This window comes from Neopsephotus bourkii, unplaced genomic scaffold, assembly GCF_033783945.1.
Source record: "Neopsephotus bourkii isolate Nb327-2 ecotype Australia unplaced genomic scaffold, CSIRO-AGI_Nbou_v1 NB_1768, whole genome shotgun sequence".
Lineage (NCBI taxonomy): Eukaryota > Metazoa > Chordata > Aves > Psittaciformes > Psittacidae > Neopsephotus > Neopsephotus bourkii.
In genome coordinates, this window is record NW_026902242.1 from 4,091,889 (window position 1) to 4,112,552 (window position 20,664).

General features: G+C 41.6%; 1 protein-coding gene across 2 annotated transcripts in view; it reads left to right on the plus strand.

Moving 5' to 3' along the window:
* Positions 1-20,664, plus strand: part of DPYD (dihydropyrimidine dehydrogenase) — a 361,213-nt gene that overhangs the window by 260,541 nt on the left and 80,008 nt on the right. For both annotated transcript variants that reach the window (XM_061379095.1, XM_061379096.1), the window contains exons 17-18: positions 12,629-12,749; positions 13,602-13,721. In XM_061379095.1, coding sequence (XP_061235079.1) covers positions 12,629-12,749; positions 13,602-13,721 — 241 coding nt within the window. The remainder of the gene's footprint in view (positions 1-12,628; positions 12,750-13,601; positions 13,722-20,664) is intronic.

Below are 20,664 nucleotides of genomic sequence, written 5' to 3' on the forward strand. Positions count from 1 at the left end.
GGGAAAATCTCTGCCTATCCCAGCATTTAAGCTATAGGTTTAGGGGATTGTTTGGGGGTTTGTTTGTTTCTGTTGAAGGAGGCAGGTATGTATCTCTTGTGAGCATTGAAATCCAGGTCCTGGGGGTTTAAGTATTCAGGTCATTCATCAAATGAATTTGATTTGTGGTTCTTTTCTTACCTTTATTTTCATTTGCCTTCAAGTGTAGCTGCTGCAGCCTCTGCTGCTGGCTGTGTTTATTGTCTGCAATTAGGAGGCAAGTTTCATAAAAGCCCACATTGCCTCATTCAGAAGAAGACAAATCTGTCCAAAACAGAAAGCAAAAAAACCCCAAAGCCCTGGTTACTCTGCACAGACGAGAGCTGGCTGCATGGCACAATTAGATTTGCTCTGCTGTACCTTGGAAATAGGAAAGATGAGGCTGCTTTTTAATTGAAGTGCACAGCATAGCATGCTAATTCACTGTTGCTCTGCCAGCAAGGAGCTGGAAGTATTCTAAACAAATGATGCCCCAACCAGAATTTGATTATATCTGTGTTCATGTGTCATTCTACTATCAGCCTACAATAGTATGCTGGTTAAGTATAATTCATTGAGTCCTGCAGGCTATCTTCGTTCTCTCTCTTTTGTATTGGTTACTGCAACAAATTAATGCAAAATACAGCAGGGTAGTGTTGCGCTGTGCTTTAGCAGCAGCTGCTCCCCAAAATCCAGCATGAATTAGGAGCATCCAAGTCAGGTTTGTGTTCCTGTTCCTGGTAGAGTTTCAGGGTTTATGTATCCTGTTGTTCCCTTCCATTGGCCAGTGTCACCCTTGGGATTTTAAGGAAGCTGGGATCTTAAAGAAGTAAATCCCAACTGATCTCACCGTATGTCTGTCAGTGCCCTCTTTTCTTTGGGGCATGTTTCAACCCAATGATATGTTCCAGTCATGTTTCAGGGAGTCGAAACTCTGTCAAAGATGCCGAATTTTGGATAGCTGGGCAGGGGAGAGAAGTTGTCACCCCCCAGCCTGAGGGAGATGAACTGTAATAGCCCAGCTGAGAGAAAAGCTCAGGCAGACGCAGAAAATCCTATCACAGGGCACAAACTCCTCAGAAACAGGGATTCATTCATTCAGGTGGTGATGGTGTTACTCTGCATGTGCACAGATGTGCTGTCCTGGGGGGTGTTTATCTGGGATGTTTGGGGAGAAGGGATGATGCTGATTGCCTCCTCCAATTCCTGCAAATGTAGATCCAAGCATGTTTTCTCTCAGGCCAGAGTGTGTATTTTGTGGGCTTATTTTCCTGGCTCCCACGCTGATCATGTCCACACATCCTCCTTTATCGTAGTTCGGTTTTGTTGAGTTAACCTCTTTGGATGTGTTATTCACCTCCCCTGGTTTCATACGTGTCTCTTCCCTTTCCGCTAACTCCTTCTTTAAAACCCTCCTCATAAAGTCAACCCTTTGCTGAGGTTTTTCAAAGTCACAGTTGACTCATGAGCTGTTTCACTGGCAATCTGCACAGAAGCAGCTTGCTGACTACATGGTGACTCCAGCACTTACTCCCCTCCAGTACCTGAGGCTTCATTCCCTTTTTTGTTGCCCACACAGGATCCAGGTGTGATGGAATGTCATGATTTCAATGGATTTCCTCCATGTCTTTAGTTCCTTATATCCTTTATGTGCTCGTGGAGTCTATTTTGTGTAGCATGTAAAGGGAGACAATACTTAACAATGAGCTATGACAGTTAATTGGTATTTTGTCTTAAGAAATGTGTTTTTCCTGCACTCAAGAAGAAATGAATTAAGATGCAAAGTTTAATAAATTCATCATCAGAACAATGTTCTGTGATTTTATATTGTGCTTTGACAGCATTTAATCCACTGTTATTGCTTTGAAGGGTTTTTAATTGAATTGCTCAAAAGACCAAAAGGAAAAGAAAAGGAGATTATAAATAGGACAGTAACCGTCGACTTGCTGAAACCTTTTAGTGGTGTGGTATGGTTGTGGTGGTATGGGATGGAAGCATTTCAGCTGGAATTCACATTATAGATGGCAGATATCAGTTTATCCTACGTGTCAGTGACCTGCCACTGTTTTGAAAGGAAGCAGGAAGATTTGAGCTGGATGCAGTATATGTGAGAGAGCCAGAAAGAAAGAAAAGTGTGATATCTTTTAAAACCAAATGGCAACCTGTACTTTTCTTGCAGTTGTATTAATACCTGGAGAAGCTTTCAGAAAAGGGCTGTAGAAAACACAGGCAAGCCAATTTTTTTGTTCTCTAGATGATTGCACATTTTGGCTAAAGGTTCAGATTCCATGGCCTGCTTTGCCTTTGGGTATGTGGTTGCAGCATAAGGAGGTGGTATTGCGCTTGTTCATTCTGATGATGTCTAGTAAACAGGATTTATTGGAAAGGAAATGATCAACAGCAAGTATCTCTGTGCAGGTAGAAGATTTTAAGCTGGTTCATCCTGGTGCACAATAAAAGTTAACTGTGCAGTGCACATTAAGAGCTTTTCCTTGCTATGGTTTCAGTTTTATGCCACCATTCGCTATAGTTAATTAACAGTGTGTTAACTGGTCCCTTCACTGCCTACGTGAGGATTTTCAGGGTTAGACTCATACTTGAAACTTCACCTCCTAGTAAAAGTCAGTGCACTGGGAGGCTGCTCTTTGCAGCAGAACAGATTCGAATACAGGCCCACGTGATCATTGTAAAACTAAGTGGGAAATCCTTCTGAAAGCACAAGTTTTACATTCCTCGCTTTGGCATTTTCAAAGGGTTATGTTTTCCCTCAATTAGTTGGTATTTTCTGCCTCTGTGTTGTAGGAAAGGACTTTGAGATTCTTGTGCCCTACCTGACCACTGCTGCAGCGCTCAGATTCCAGTTCTGTCCTTCCCTTTAAAATACTTCATGTACAATGTAAACCAAACCGAACCTTTTTGCCTTCTAGCAGGTAACCTCTGCATGAACTGAAGAGCTGTAATATTGTTTCATCAGGTTGTGTACCACTTTTTTACACTGATAGGAGAAACCTGCTTTTGGTTGGCTGGAATCAACCAAGATGAAACATTTTGTTCTGTCAGGGGTAAAAAGGCATTTGTATTAGTCAACACTTTACATCCCCCAGTGCTGCTGATAATGAAATCTTTCCATTTAGTCACTTAAAGAAGATTATAAAATGGAAATGTGTAGTTTCTTGGAATGTTTAGGTCCAATTGGTATCAGAACAAATAATTTGCTAATTTGAACTAGCAGTCTGTGCTTCACCCTTTCAGGACAGCTATTATTGCCCTTTATTGTCATAATTAAAGAAAACAGCGGTTGTATCCGGCTCTAACACTGCACTAAAATCAATAGCTGTGAACAGTGATTGCTCCAGTTTGAACTGACCTATCTCAATGAAGCACAAAGAGCTTTCCCTGTCATATAAGGGAACTATAACAATTTAAAAGCATTATAGTTAATTTTCAAAGTAGAAAGTTTTCCAACACTGGTGTTTCTTCTGGTTGCTTCGATTAACATTTGAAATTGAAAAACACCAAAGCAAACAATGCAAACCAAGGGACCAACACCCTGAACAAACCCCAAACATTTGAAATAAGGGTAAATGTTATGTCTCCAAAACAAATTCCATTGTTTTTAGTGCTGAGAAAACAGAAAGGTTTTAAGTGAACTGAAAATGGAGGAATTGCAAAGCTGAATAAAGACAGCTCCGAACTTCTCCATCCTCACTTGGATCTCAGCTTCCTTCTCATAGTTTCTGTAACCCCCAGCACAAATCTGTGTTTGGTACTTTTGTCTCCTGGTCCAAAATCAAAACTCTCAAGCTCGTTTTTGACCTTGTCTTCATGCTGGTGATCATTCAAGCCATTAGGTACCCCATTATCCGAGGAGGGGTGTAGGAGTGCTGGGCTGCTAATAAGGTATCTCCCACACAGCACTTTGATAAATGTATTCTTGAGTTGGGTTGTTGATCTATGTTAATATTGGTAGATATGTTAAGAAGCTTTGAAGTGGGGGTTTGGGTAGGTTGATTGGTTGGTTGGTTGAACATCCTGTTATTGGGACATTTCTGCGGCTCCAGCAGTGTACTGCGATAAGGAAACGATATAGCAACTTACTGTTCCCATTCTGTCATTTGAAAGAGGGTGAAGTGGTCAAAGGCTGTTTCTCAAGTGCTTTTAACATCTTTCCAAGGTTCTAATTGTAGAGCTGGAGAAGGGAGAAATAGTGATTGTGATACCAAAGGGAGTAAGAGAAGAGAGGGAGATGGGGATCTGCTAAAATTGAAATCTGTTGAAATTCTGATGTTGTCAAAACCTTTTATGAGTCTTTTAAGGTTTCTTTGGTTAAACACTATTCAATTTGAAGTTCTAACTTGTTTTAGATGTACCACGTTTGGGGGTTTTGGTTTGGTTTGGTTGTTTTATTCCTGTTTTCCAGAAGCAGGAACATCAGCAGTATCATAGTCTCATGTTGGCTTTGCTCACTAATTGCTGCTCTCTCTCCCATTATAGACAGGGGCTCAGAGCTTTGACTTCTCAACTCAGCCATGACCAAAATCTGGACCCAATGGTATCACTGGGAAAAAAGGGAGAATCCCAGTTAGGGTCCCCAGTGACTGCTCTGAAGAGTAGCTAATCAAATGAGGACACCATGCTTGCTGCTTTACTTTACCATAATGAAGCCCTAGCATTCAAGAATGGAGCTTAGATGGCAGAGGTTGTAGTTCTTCTAACTGAACCACAGAGAAAAAGAGTTGAATCAAATCTCTAGGCTCTTACTTTGTTGTTTTTTTGGCAAAAACATCTTCCAGGCTGCCCAAGGAAGCTGTGGCTGCCCCATCCCTGGCAGTGTTCAAGGCCAGGTTGGACACAGGGGCTTGGAGCAACCTGCTCTAGTGTGAGGTATCCCTGCCTGTGGCAGGGGTTGGAACTGCATGATTTTAAGGACCTTTCCAACCCAAGCCAGCCTGGGGTTCTATGAAATGAGGAGTCATTACTTCTTATAAGTATAAGGAGCATATAACCCTTCGCATGGTCTTCAAGTGGTCATGTTGGGGCTGAGGGAAAGGTTTCTACCAAAACGAATGTAGTCTGTAAGAGCTGATGAGAGATTTCCGTGCTATAGTTCTGCATTTTAATCTGCAGTATCCTGTGAGCAAAAACTAAGTTGTTTTTCACTCGTAGTACATGCTTATTTATATGAGCTCTATGAAATCTCCTCCATTCAAAAACATTGCAGAGTTTTTCTTATTCTAAAGAGAAAACTTTACTATAAAGAAATAACATAAATGTCTTCATTTACCTGATAGACTTCTTTTAAAAGGTCCTGTGGAAGAAAGGAGCATTTCAGAGTCTCTAAGAGAGTGGCAAACAAGTATATCCTTGAATTAAACCGGTGAGCAAAAGTCACAGTACATATTGTTGCTATGGTAGTGTAGCTGAATGGTAGCTATGTGGACATGGCTTATTTCTTCTCATGTGAATCTCTGATGATTCAGGAATTCTTCCACAAAAACCTCCAAAACAACCAAACCTACAACCTCTCCTCTTACTGCAAAGACCTTTTGTTTCAATGTGCAAGTGAATAAAAGCTGAACTGGAACAAAACATTTTGATGCGCCCAGAACAAGAGATGAAATCATCCATTTAGGGACATCTCTGGACTTTTATCCTGAAGAGGTTTTTACTGTGTTGTTGTACTGAACATGTCCAATGAGATTTTGAAGTTGTTGTTAGCTTTGTTTGGGGGTTCTTTTTTCTCTACTAGTAGTAAAGGCTTCCACTACCTTCTTACACTTTGAGTCTCATGCTAAAAGGCAATACTGTTGACCAGAAAAGAGCCCTGAATTCACGTGCTGCCATCTCTCAAAGCTTTATTTTGTGGCATTGGTGTCGCACCGCATCATATCCTAGATTCTAGCCAGAAGGATACAAGCTCTTATCCAGCAGCTACAGTTTCGGGGGGTTGACCAAGCTGGCCTCTGAAGTTTTTTAGCCATTTTCTTAATTTCATCCTAGTATATAGAGATAGTTTCACACACAGCAGTGAAAACTGTTATTCCTGCCTTAGGTTAAACTGCCTCATTTCTTTCTTTCTGACAGCTGCGGTCAATAGATGTTAACCAAAAGCTGTCAAATTTCCTGAGAAATGAGGAAGCATTTTTTCCACTCCGGATGGGAAGCAGAGAGTTGCTCATCTTCTATCCTGGGAAATCCTTCCTTTCGTTTGACAGGATTTAAACAAATTGTTAGCTTTAATTAAGTTTGAAATGGGACAACTGCACAACCCAAACTGCCCTTTTCGATGTGAGAAGACAGTAAAATTAACCATGAGGTTCAGGAATGGTGTCTCTTCTGCTCTAGTGATTGACTGCAGTTCTGTATTTAGGTAATGCTGAAATTTGGGCTAGGTTTCGAGAGAGAGAGTTTTATGAAGGCAGTGTTGGATGTCTTGGAGGAGGAGGGAGAAGATACAGCTGTGGAAAAGATCAATAGTAATACAGGGTGAATGCTAAAGACAGACGAGGCCCTCAGTGTCATGGGTTAGTGGTGGACTTGGCAGTGCTGGGGTAAAGGTTGGACTTGATGAGCTTGAAGGTCTTTTCCAACCTAGTGGATTCTGTGACTCTATGCCATTAATTTGCAATGCTTAAAGATGAAATTCCCGTACTTTTTCTCTTTTTTTTAAATTCTGATTTCCTCATGAATTTCTGGATTCACGTTTGATCTGGAAAGGAAATACGTGATAGACATATAAAAAAAGTTAAAGCTTATCAGGCTCAGCCCATCTGTGGGATGTCTGTTAAAGACACTGATCCAGACCTACATGTTTAGCTGCTGGAGTGGATTGAGTAGGTAAAGAATCTATAGAAATGATCATTCCTCCTTCTCCAAAGCGGCCCCAGTGTGTCCCGGCCCTGCCTGCAAGTGCAGGTTGTGGCAGGTAGTGCTGCTGTAATGTTCACAAGGAAAGGGTGGCATGGTCCTGTTGTATGGAGGTTATCTGCAGATGGAGGAAGATTCTTCTCTTGCTTTCTTGTTTTTCACATGAGGGTGTATTTGAGTCCTCGTGGGTGCTCAGACAGCAATTTGACTGAGAACAGATTTAACTCTTCCCTTGTAGACTGTTGAATGAAAGAGTAAAGTAATTGTAGGATGTGAAGGGAATTGAAAAGCCAGAGCTTGCAAATTCTCACTTAGAAAGTTTTTCTCAGGCTGCATCTTTCCTGAAGACAAAAGCACTCCCTCCTTTTCCCATAGCTATCCATACAAGTTTGGAAAATGGATCTGCTGTGCTGAGTGAGGAAGTTAACTGGAGATCCCTCCAATGCTAATATATGTTAGAGGGCTACAAGATGTATTTCCTGAAGAGCCAGTATAGAAAGAAGTTCTGTCACCAGAAGAACTCACCGATGAGGGACTCTTGGTGCCACTTGCCTACTAACTATATATAATAAATCCCATGTCAGCTTCATGTGTATTCAATTAATATAAAGGTAAAATAAATCCTGTAACTTAGAAGCAGCATTTAAAATTGCAAACCCATTGACATAATGCATGATTTAGCCATGAAATTCAGTTGCAAGAGATACATACGAGACTAGTTCTGTGGCCATGAAGTATTTATGAGGAAGATGAGACTTACGCTTGCATTAAATCAAGGGTTCTGATTCCTGAATCTTTATTGTTTAGGTCATTGTAGTCAGTGATAGCTGAGATTTAAGAACTTCACATGCAAGGTCCTAATGTATCTTGCAACATTATCTGTTCCAGCTAGTCAGGAGAATGGACTAGCACAAATCATCAGCATGACCTGTAATAATAACCGCTGTAGTCCTATGTAAGAAAACCTTCATATATATGTAAAATCAGGATTCAGTCTGAGAAGAGTTGTATTTCTATACTTTCCACAATTGCAAAGATCCTTACTTTGTTCTTAGTGAGAGAGAACTGCCGCTGTGATAGTAAGTAGGGGATGAACTGAAGATTGCATGGTATTGTCCATGTTCTGTAGCATGAATTAGACTGGATCAGCTCGGCTGCTCTACTGAGTGGGCACCTTCCTTCTGAAGTTCTTGGGGGAAACTGTCACAGGTTTATTTTTATGGTGTCTTTCAGACTGACATTTGTATTCTTTATATATGCACACATGCATATGTACATTCCCTCACACATCTGTGCTTCCTACAGACTGTTTGCGTAGTTCACAAAAGCATGTTCTTGACCCTAAAGCAGTTGTATTTCTCTCTGTTGCATTATTCAGATACTCCGAAAAACTGATTAGATTCAAATATTAGGAACATCTTTTTTGTGCATGTAGCAAGTATAGCACGGTTTAAAGTATTCTGAAGGATCAAGGGCAATCTTCTACCAGACAAACCTCTTCTGACCTGTATGCAATTGACTTAGTAAAAGCTGGGCACCGAAGCAAGGTGAGTTTGAGGAGGTGCACCTCAGTCTGCCTCTGCTCTCTCCCATTTACTAAGCAGCTGTAATAGTACTTCCCTGCCTCTGAGAGGTGGTGTGGATACAGTGTAAAGATTGTGCAGTAGCAGCATAGTGTAAAAACGAGGATTGTGCGAGAGCACTGAAAACAGGGTGCAATAAAGATTTCCAGAAACCCAGAGTCAGACATTTCTATGGTAATCTCGTCATGATTTTATTTCTTTCCATGAAATACAAGGAGAGGTGACCTACTCTATGCTCAGCGTCTTCACACTCCTTTTTAAACAAGCAGGATGTATCTGCCTTGGGGGTGATAGGACGTGGGATTCATCTCATTACCAGTGCCAAATGCAATCAGTAGACAACTTGCTGCTTTAATTTCTGAGGACTTACAGTTATGGTTGTACTGAAGCTTATCGTGATCATTTAGGAGGAAAAAAAAAGTGAATAGTTGTTTTTCCTCTAGTATATCCACCCATTGGCAATGACTGGTTAGGATTAAAAGTTCTATCTAGCCCAAGGCTATAATGAATATTCAGGCAAAACGATTCTGTACAGCTGCTTTAGGGAAGTATAAAGACAACGCCTCTACCACTCAAATCCCTTGTGCCTTTGGAATAAACAAGCAATATTTGATTAAGGACAGGAAGACAGAAGCCACACTTCTGTACATCTCATACCAAAAGAGACTTTGTATGGTGTTAAATTGCCAACAGATTCCTGGAGGTACCATGCATGAATCAGTGTTACGTTTTGGCTGATGGTCGTTTGACCAAGCTCTCATTGAAGTACTGCTTGTTTAAAAGAAAATGATAACAAAAATAGAGCAGATAAATGAATTGCGTCCTCAAATGAGGCTACAGCCCACTGAAACAGTGTTCGTTCTTCTGGATTGACCCACAGAGCAAAATCATGCTAAACATGCATTGCACTGCATCATCATTAATGAGGGAACCAACAAACCTGCTTATGGGTAATAGAAGAGGATAATTTGTAGCAACAAAAGCAATGAAATCCTGTACTACATGAAGCAGAAGAATATTTTAGTTTGTTGATTTAGTTACACCTAATAACATTTTACATAACAACCATTGTTTCTTAACTATGCAGGCTTTATCAAGCACTTTATCAATGGTAAAAGCTGCAGGCACTTTCATAAAGTTGGATTGCGGTAAAAAGAAGAGATTTGTGTTGTATTAGCAGTGATAGGTTTTGTTTCTAGTGTGATTTACCGCCCTCAAGGTTCATTCTTTCACAAGTAACATGCTCATCCTTGAATGTTGTATAAATCTAACCTCTGCTTAGAATCAGTCAATGCAATTTGGAAATTGGGGTCACTCTTTCAGAAAGCCAAGTAGATGTGAAGCCTTGAATCAGCAAAATTAATAAGGTAAAATGAATCATAGAATCACAGAATGATTAGGATTAGAAAGGACCGTAAGATGATGGGGTTCCAACCTCCTGCCACGGGCAGGGACACCTCACACTAGAGCAGGTTGCTCCAAGCCCCTGTGTCCAACCTGTCCTTGAACACTGCCAGGGATGGGGCAGCCACAGCTTCTCTGGGCACCCTGTGCCAGCGCCTCAGCACCCTCACAGGGAAGAGCTTCTGCCTTAGATCTAACCTGAGCTGCTCCTGGTTCAGTGTGAACCCATCACCCCTTGTCCTATCGCTGCAGTCCCTGATGAAGAGTCCCTCTCCAGCACCTGATGCCTTGTAATGCATTTTTCTAAGTCCTCAGTGCAAACAGAAAATGATGACTTTTTCTAAAGGAATTAATGGGGTTTTCTTGATGATTTAAAGAATAAAGGGTGATGTTACAGATAAACCAGGTGGGGATGTTATTTCTCTTTGTGAATTATTTAATTGTCTGTGGGGTGGCATAAGGGTAACCAGTAGTCTTTTAAAGGTATCTAGCATGATCCTTATATGATATTTATTTAATGAGCAACAAACTAGACAAAGAATTTGGGGGGGGGGGGGGGAGGGGGGAGGATCAGCTTTAGAAATGCCTGTTTTATTCCAAAATCGTCAGATTTAATGGAATTTCTTAATTTTTTTATGTACTGTTCAACATCTTCCCCATTGCTCTCAGTGACTGCAGCAAAGCACCGTGTTAACTTCTGTTCATTTTTCCCTGTTTCCTCACAAAACATCCTTTTTCCTTGGGCTGTGAAGTGAAGGAAAATCAAAGATTTCACTTCCTTTGGTTGAGTTTTCCAGTTATTTTCCGATGAATTTACCTGTGGTTTTATGGGTACTAAATCTGGGCAGGTTTCCAAGGCTAATACAAGCGAGCCTTTCAGAAGGTCTTTGTCTAAGCATGTGCCAAGCTATCAGATAGTTAATCTGTTTAGTAGCTTGAGAAATTGAAGACCCTTTCGTTGCATTTGTTGCATTAATCTGGGTGTGGGAGAAGCAGAATCAATGGAAAATTTCGGTCTTTACTTACTTTTGGAAAAGAAAAAAAGCTCAAATTATTCTTTATTAAGTCAGACAAACTCATTAGGATGGGAATTGGGTTTGTACGAGGGAGAGAGCTCTTCCCAGTAAGTTACTCAACATGGATTAAACTAATTGTATTATTTGTAAGTGTTAGTGTGTGTAATTTCTATGGCAGCACTCTTAGCTCACTGAAGTCAGTGTAATGAGTTATGCGGTGCCAACCTCCTGAACGGTAGCACAAGGATTCCTGAGAATCATTAACATAAAGGATACACAATTCATGTCTCATTTCTGCATGGGGCCTCAAGGAAATTCAGAACAGAAATGAAAGTCAAAGATACAGCTACTCTCATCCTGCCAGTGCAGCGCTCATCCATATTTCATGGGTGCTGCATGGGCGGGGAGGTCACTGTCTTTATTGGAATGGCACGGCTAAGTCTCAGGGTTTTACTATTCATGTCAAGCACTGTGTGCTCTCGAGGAACACAGCGGGGTGGGGTGGGGGGGGGGGGGGAAGTACGGATTTGTTGTGCTTAACCAGTGGTGTAAAAAGAAAACACAACAAGGGTTATTTCCTGTGTTTCCACTGGACTTCTTGAAACTTCATTTAGGCTCATCCCATTCTCAGTCATGACATAGCAACACAGCTCTATGAGGTTTTACAGTATCCAATTGTTCTGATGCGACAGACTTTATTTTTGGAGAGATTCAGTAAATGTAAATATCTGCTGTGTTCACTTTTGTTCATTTTCCATATTTACTCTTATTTTTTCCTCAGAATAGTAAGTGAAGGAAAATCACTTCATGACTGGGAAGTGATTTTCCCACTGCAGTACTAGTGCTGCAGTACCAATTTGCCTACCCAGTGGTTACACTTGTACTGACACTCTTGTAATAGCACCATTCAGTTCTTAACCGCATCACATCTACATGCATCACTATTGCAGGCTTTAAGGTATTTGTTGGAGAGCATTATCAGTACCAAACAGAAAAAACAACAACCCATACCCTGAAAGTTATATTGAAAAACAACCACTATATGTGCCAGAGGCAGAACGTTAGTTCCACTGAGCTGTTTGCAATGGAAAGGATAGTTGATTACTGTCTACATGAGATGTATTCCATAAGGGAAGTAGATGCCTGGAAATCAGGAAAAGCCAACACTTGATTCGATTTCTGGCTTTAGCAGAGATGATTTCGATCTTTCATTTACACTGTGGCCATCCCAAGCTGTTCTCTTAAGTCAGAGGAGAGTTCAGAAATGCTGAATTGCATTCTGATAGCTCTGCAAGCTCGCCTCATCCTTGCTGTTCTGATCAAGGCATGAGCAGCCAATGCTTCGGTTTCACATTATTTGATGGGGTTCTGATTGCGTTCAATATATGTTATATAGACTCAGTCATTACAGCTGATAAGCGATGGGTAAAGAAAATCTCTGTCATCCAAAAGGATCTTTTCCCCTCTGTGGGAAGGGAACATTTGGTGACATCTCTGTCTTTTTGGGGGAAAAAAAGAAGCTAATTTTCCTTTTTTTGTGATCTAACCTTTCTGCAGTGGTTTTGCGGTTCCTCGAAGTGTCTGAAATAAGTTAACTAATGAGATGAGGTTGAGCCCTGGTGTGTAATTTCACAAAATCACTGCATAGCCATTTACAGCAAAGTTTTCTATTTCCTTGATATGTCTTTTGTTCTTATTACTTTTAATTATGTCCTATATTTATCTGACCTATTTGAACAGGATCCAGAGCTGGTACGGAACATCTGTCGCTGGGTGAGACAAGCTGTTGAGATTCCTTTCTTTGCCAAGCTGACCCCAAATGTCACTGATATTGTGAATATTGCAATGGCTGCGCAGGAAGGTAACTGACTCCAGTGCACAAGCTGTGCAGATTTACTCATTTGCTGGATGGGGTAAGACAGGGCAGTTGCTGGTATAACAACAAACAGCACCAGAAGCTAATGTGAAGCGAGTTTGAGGTGTTTACAATCAGCACAGTGATCAAAGGCTTCGTAATTGTGTCCATGCTTCTAGAATGTAGCAATATATGACAAGAACTGCATTAGACAGTAAGTTAGACATGCTTATGTGTGTGTGTTTATCTGCACACTTCTATTATAGTTTTACATTTACTGTACCACTGTAAACTCCCATATTCCTCCATTTAATAGTGAAAGCGGTGTGTCTGTCCTGAGGAAACAGAAATACACCATTTGAAGATATGTGGTTTGGGTTTTTGCCATAGAGCTTAAAGTACAGCATGTCAGGAAATGAAGTTTGCAAGTAGGAATCTATCACTTTGAACCATGGTCATCATTTCTCTGTCACATTGCTCATCTTGCTTCTCACAAGGTAGGAGGAGGTGAGCTCTGTGCTGGGGCACCTCCAAGGATCAACCAACCACTGTGGCAGGTTCTGTCCCACACACCTGCAGGGCAGAGATCTGCCTGTTAGCCCCAGCCTTTCTCATGTGCTGTCTTATATCCCTTACAGCTCTTGCAGCCTGTCTTGAAGCTCGTCTTAAATTTAGCAGCCCAGAATTGGTCCTAAAGACCCTTCTGTGCGTCCCCATACAGTTTGTTGCTTTCTGTCTTCAGCTGTTTGTTTGAATTCCTCCTTATTTCACAGTTTCTCAGTTTTCCCGTTGTATTTTTGCCTCTCTTGTCCTTACACACATGATTTAACAAAAAGTGACTGACCTTTTCTTTCACAGGTGGCGCAGATGGTGTTACAGCCACCAACACTGTGTCGGGACTGATGGGACTGAAAGCAGACAGCACACCTTGGCCAGCAGTCGGCGGGGGCCTGAGGACCACATATGGTGGTGTGTCAGGTAGGTGTTGCCCTTTTTGATGCATGCTGCTTCCTTGGAGGCTTTCAAAACATCAGGAGGTGCTTGTAGTGGGCTAGAATATCATGTCTGCAGTCACACCGAGTCCTTAAAGCTCACTGCTGGTCAATGTTTCGAAGCCATGACAGATGGAACAGATTAAGTGTGAAGGCTCTTGGGTTGCCCTTTCCTTAATGGTGAAGTGCTGCATCAGAATCCTGTGATGGGGTCGCTGGAGAGGGAAGGAAATCTCTTCTCTGGTGACCCTTGCTTTTCCTCAGATTTTTCATTCTGTCACAATTGTCAGGCCCCACGTTAGACAGAGGCTAATGAAAGGGCATCGCAGGGGGAAATATCAACAACCCTAATGCAGTGTATGTTTCATAGCCTCCCTCCTTCCCACCGAGGGCACCTCTGCGAAGGAGGTCATTTCCTCCTCTTCCCATGGGGCTAAAAATGATAGACTGTATTAGGCAAACATATGCATATTTTGTAGCCTGTTTATTGTAACACACAAGAAGAGCTCATGTAGGACATATTTCCAAATCCTGCTTCACAGTTTCATTTTCAAATCAGCAGCGAAACTTATGCACTCCAGTTCAGTGAGTGCGCACACTAATGTATTAATCTATTGACCCTGTGCACTCTGTTGCTGTGACAACATGAACTTGGCACTGCAAAGACAATACTGTGAGCTTCTTGACTGGGCTGGTATGGAGATGAGTCTCCTTGGTGGTAAGAGGTAGCGGTAAATATACATAACAGAAGTAACAGCATCCCCCTGATTGAGTCAAACACTGTTTTATCGGACGTGCCTTCTACCTCTCCCAAAAAACATAATGAGAAGAGACCAGACAGGCGAAAAAATGCTGTAATTTATGCGACTGGTGTTATCCTTAGAAATGCAGCAAAAGAGAACTTTCAAACAAACTTTAATTCAGACGAGGGTATTCAGTGGAAAATTGCCTCATTGCCTTAGATAACTACATGGAATTTGGGAATTTTTCAAGGAGGCTGAAAAGGAAGAAAGAGATAACAATCATTATGCCTATTGCACAGTGATTATTTCACAGTGACACTCCAGTAAGATGTTATATCTTCATATTATGCAAAATGTGAGGAAGAGGGGAACAAGAGGAGAGCAGCTACAGCCCATTTCAATTTCTCTAGCCTGCCATGTTGACAGGCAAAGAATAAAGGAGGTCACAGTGGGGGCTGTGCATTAAAAATTAATAATAGAACTATTGCAGTAGTATTTTATAAAAGTAACACCATTCACATTGCCTCACTGAAGTTGCAGTTCCTAAATAGGCCTTCCTACCATAAGTCTATCTAATAAAATCTATCAAATGACTGCGTTAGGAAAAGTGTCTCTATGTCACAAAGCTGACACATGGATGTAGTGGAGATTGCAGTGGCACCTGGATGCTTGGCTATAAGGGGGGAGGCACCAGTATTTTTGGAGTTTATAGTCTGTTATAAGTGGACTTGAGGAAAAGTTCTTTATTTGATATTTATATGGATGTAGTACCAAAATGTATTTTTAGTGACATGGTTTAATGGTGGACTTGGCAGTGCTGGGGTAAAGGTTGGACGTGATGATCTTCAATGTATTTTCCTCCGTAACTGATTCTATGATCCATCAGAGGAGACAGACAATGTCATTTTTCGATACACCATTGCCCATGATTCAAATCTGGTTCTTTAAAATACATGAAAACCACTAGGAGTCAATATGTAGCCAATAACATCAATAGGCTCTGCAGTACATCACAGCGCTTTCTCCTTGGCCATCAGGGTTATAGCAGTATACAGATTAATGCAAGCAGGAAAGCAATTTTAACTGAAGAGAGCTAGCATGCTTACAAGCAGACCATCTTGTCATGTCAGAGCAAGGGGCGGCGTGAACCACATTCTGAGGTCTGGTCTGGCCATGCCAGCGCTGAGATGCGTGGCCTGCAGCCAGACACTTGACCTTTCCGTGCTTTGTTCCTCCTGTCTGTGAAATGGCAGTCACACCGCGTCAGTGCCTACAGGCTGCGCTGGGAAGTGCTCTGCAGTCCCAGCAGGAAAGTTGCTTCCTAGTGTCAAGTATTGGTTTTCCGTTTTGATGTGCTTCAACGTCTCGTTTCTGGTTTATTACCTGATGGAGTCAGGAAGTTGTTGTTGTTTCTTCAACTAATTCCTCTCAAGAGAGAATTAATCTTTTAAGTGAAAGGCAGTGCTATTATAAAAGCAGTAAGCCTGGTCCATTTTCCATGTGTTTTACCAAGGCACAGCTGGTTTATCATGTTCTCTAGTGCACAAACCTAGAGCAGATAGAGCACATAGCCAAGATGTATCTCAAATGCTGGACTTTTTCCAGTTGCACAGATTTCAGTTCTTTTCTGGACTAGAAATGAGGCTGGCTTGCCACAGAGGTACAGGAAGAGTCTGTGTCCCACAGGGTGCAGTGATCCTGGTGGTGTATCACCAATGATCACCAGCCCCATGGAGGCCTCAGCACAGAGTCCCTGTGGTCATGGGTGCTGGTGAGGTCTGAAATGTAGCTGTGCTTGTGGCTACTGGCCCACAGTATCACCCAGCCAATGAGGAATTGCTCACAGTTTATGGAGTATGGGAATAAACTGGATTTTAGGTCAGTCTGGGCTTGCTTAGCTTCTCTTTACATATAAATCACAGGAAACTCTCCCAACCTCCAGTAGCACTGCCCGCTAGTTATAGGGGTTGCTGCATCTGAAAGGGTGCTTTTGCTGCAGAACGTGCAGTGCTCAGGGTCCATCAGCAGGGATGCAGCCTCCCTGGATGCCACATAGAGAAACGTACCCTGTCCTCTATGTTCTGTGTTTCCCTTCACTCCCCTGGGAGCTGATGGAGTCCTATGCCTCAATGGACGGACACAGTGTGTGAGAAGGAGGCAATAGAAAGCAGCTCAAAATGCACAAGTCAGCACTTGGCACCCTGAAATAAGGCTGAGGGCCAGCTTTTATCTCTGCCACAATCTGATGATTCAAATACATCGTATATAACTTTCCCTTGGCCTCTTCTTCTCATCTACCTCATGCAGAAGCAGCTGTATGCAGGACTGTCCTTCATTATTCCAGAGATACTGAAAAGGGAATTTTTTTCAATTCCTAAGTGATGGTTTCCTATGGTTTGTGTAACATCCATACAAATAACAAGAAAAAATAGTTTAACATCACTGCCAGACCCTGCCATGTTTTGAGAACAGCTTTAAAACCAGAGACATTTAATGTGATTACTTGAAAACCCTCATTTAGCTTTGAGTTGTCGCAGTCAGTGTTTTCTTCCTGTTTTGATGTAATTTGATCAGCTGAAAATGGCTAAGCTGTAAGAGGCATTGCTGTTTCCTCCTTCCTCCCCTCCGTGCTATTGGGTGGGTTTGACAGGGAAGGATCCTGGTATCCCGGGTGGATGTTTGACCACTAGACTGTAGGATTAGACTCTCTCTTCTCTACTTCCCTGCGAGTACTGAATGATTAATACAAAGTGGAACAGTTCTCACAGGATGCACACTCGCTGACCTGCACATGAGCCTGACTTGGGAGAGCCAGATTTAAGTCCCAGGTGTGAATATGGATTCCAAGTTTGCCCTCCAACTATTGACAAGGTGAAATCGCCCTGGGGTTTCTTTTCCCCTCTTGCCTCTATCCTGGTGCCAAAAAAAAACCCAAAAGATTTGCAGGAAAGATTTCACTTGAATTTTGACAAATAGTTGTTTTCTAAAGAAAAACCATTTCTAATTGGCACTACAGAGCCTCAGCTGAGCCCAAAGGCTGTGGCAGCCCTGTGTGGCCCTGTTATGTGAGAGGACCTGTGCTTAGAGGATTCCAGTCTTCATCCATTTTCATAAGGTTCTATTAACTGCCCATTCCTCAAAAAGTGGGAATGAAGCCTCCAAAATTTGGTATGGGAAATCAGCACTTATGTTGGAAGAAAACTACTAAAATGAAGCTGTGGCTCCCCAACGTGTGTAACTATCATATGTGTTGACAGGATTAGAGGCAGAGTTTGATTTCCATTAAAAGGAGCTTTTAGAATTGATCCGGCGTTATTTCAGGTTCAACATGGGATTTTACCCCGAGTTCTTCCTGTATATATGCAATAAAATGAATGACTGTTTAATATTATTAAATATTGTTTCTTAAAACGAAGCTAATGCTGGGGGTTTATCCCCATAAAGAAGAATGACCTCTGGCTCTCTTTTAGTCTGTATAAGTCTAAATTACTTTATAGAACTATAAATTATTCTATAGCTATTAGAATAAGATGCCAGATTCCCCAGAGGAATGGTACTGTACTGTCAGCAGCTACATGCTTTCCTGAGATCTTTTTCCTTTAAATGTCTTTTAAAACTGAAAACCTAAAGTTTTTCCATAAGCTTTCATCCTGTGCTTCTATATTCCAGATGTGTTTTATAAAACACATCGCATTGCAGCACAATAGGGTATCTATTGCAGGCAAAATAGAGCAGCGCTGCTGTTTGAATTTCCATGGGGCCTTTTTGTTCTTTGTCATCTGTTTGTTTCTCCGGTTTTGTCTGGAAGCCAGATCCTTAGGGGATACATTTATAAATCCATACGCTGGACTTAGCAAAAAACTTGGGTTAAAAGCAAATCTCTCCATGGTGCACTCGCTGTGGATCCTTTTAATGCAAAACTATTGCAGTATTTTACAGTAGTAGCTCGAACACCTCATGTCAATGTGCTGTTATTGCTTTGTCCAGGTAGTCCATTCTGCGGTACTTTTGGCATTATTTGCACAGAATAGATTGTACATAGTTTTGTATGGTTTTCAGAGCAAGAGGGACTCGGAAAGTTGTGCGTTCTAGCTTCGTAGCTGACCACGAGGGATGTCAGCATGAATATTCCTAGATAGCAGGTTCAGTCATTAAATGTGGGGACGTATAATTGTTGCAGTTAATTTGAGTTACTTCTGAAGTAAGTTAGTGGAGCTGTCTGGTTTTTAAAGGAAGAACACCATCCAACAGCAATTGTGACCTTTAAGGGGCTGCTTTGCAGGTGTTACTTCATTACATTCAAATATACACATTCTATGAATAACGGACGTTATTAACAGGGCGTATATTCTAATCTGAAATGTATGAATTACATTGGAAGAGGCAAAGTTGAACTTCCAATAATAAGGGCTGCCTTTGAATTTTATGACACATCATTAAAAACGGGGGGTGGGGGAATAAACCCCGAGAGCATTCACTTTACTAACCCCAGTTCTTTCAGTGGAGTTTGGTCAATAGAAATGAATGAAAAGCTGCCTAGCACTGGCAACAAAACAAAATGCATGCATGTATAGGCATTTCTGTTTAATAGAAATATGTACTGAGAGTTAAAGACTATTTGCATTAAGATATAGTTATAAAACAGTGTGGAGAGGAGTAAAATAAAATCTATATGCCATAGTGTGATTTTAATTTTGCTTTATTGTTGCTGTTAAGTGTAGCTCAGCCATTAAAAGCCCTTATTTGCATCTATTATGTCCGATTCACAAAGAGTCCTCTGTTTTCCACCGTGTCCTTGCAGCAGTGTTTTCTCTTAGTGCTTCGCCGTCACTGGTCTGTGTAGGAGAGATCAAAGCCCTAATAATAGATTTCTGACAGGGAGCTCGCCTGCTACCTGCCCTACACAAATCCTCACTGTTCATGTTTGCTTCATGGCAACAAAGCAGACAGAAGGAAAATGCCAAGCGCTGAGTTTGAGGTACAGCCCTGCCATAGCTTGACATTTCAGCAGAGCAGCAGTTTATGAGATGCATAATTTTTCATCTGGGACTCAGCTGCCATTTTCATAGGAGCTTGCAGCTCATCGACTGCCTGGAAGTAGGGCAAAGGTTTACAGCATAGATCAAGGTCCGCGTCCTTCCCATCGCTGTTTAAACCCAAGTATTATTCTTCAGATTAAGGTCTGAGAAATAAGCAGGTTTTTTTACCCCACTTTTCATATTTTTTGAGCCAATTTCTGTCCCCCAACGAAAACACCTTTAGCACAGGAAGCGTTTGTAGTTGATTCAGAATGTTGGTAATTGATTTCATTCACCCAAAGATGAAACAAATCCTGGGACAAGAATGAAGCGCGAGTCCTTCCACACAGCATTGGAACAAAGCCGTGGCTTTCTCCTCCTCTCACTTCGCAAAAAAGAGCTCATTCCAAGCTCAAAATGAATGGAAAGTCTTTGCTCCCGACGTGTAATTGGGTTGTGTTTTAGTATTGTTAGAGATTGCATTTGAATTCTCGTGTCCGTGCGCATGTACGCGGGAAGCGAATGCGGTGTAGGTCCGTGCGAGTGTTTAATTTGGAGTTACACATCTCCGTGAGCTCCAGTGACAGTTCACCATGTCACAGCCTCGCATGGAACAATGGTACAGTGCGTCGGATTAATTAAAGAAGCCTTGCAGAGAACTGAATCCTCAGTATGTCAAGATTTCAATTTTATGTTAAATATTTTCTAAAGGCCAGACCCTTAAATCTCAGGGGCTGTACCAAGCAGTGAGCTGTGAATTTAACCATAGGCTAACTGCTAATGATAAGGAAAAGAGTCCAAGTTGAGGCAGCTGTAATACAGTCATTGGATTAGGCTATCAATCACTCAGTTCCCTGAGGAACAGGCAAAGACGACAAAACAGTGAAAAGGGAAATTAGGAAGGGAGGGCATGACTAGAATGAGATTCTTCACCAAATGTATCTGTTAGTTGGCTGAATCCCCCAAGCATCAGATAGAAATGGCCAGCATTGCTCTCAGACTAAAAGCCAAGTGTTTGTTCCAAACTCCTAGAAAACCATCAAATCGTCATTAACTGTTGCTGGTCTGTGCAGGGTGTTAGAAATGCAGTCACGATCTTCTCCTGTTTTAATAGCCTGTAATTAGATTAATCTCTAAACCACTGTTGTTGAACACTCTGGATTTACTG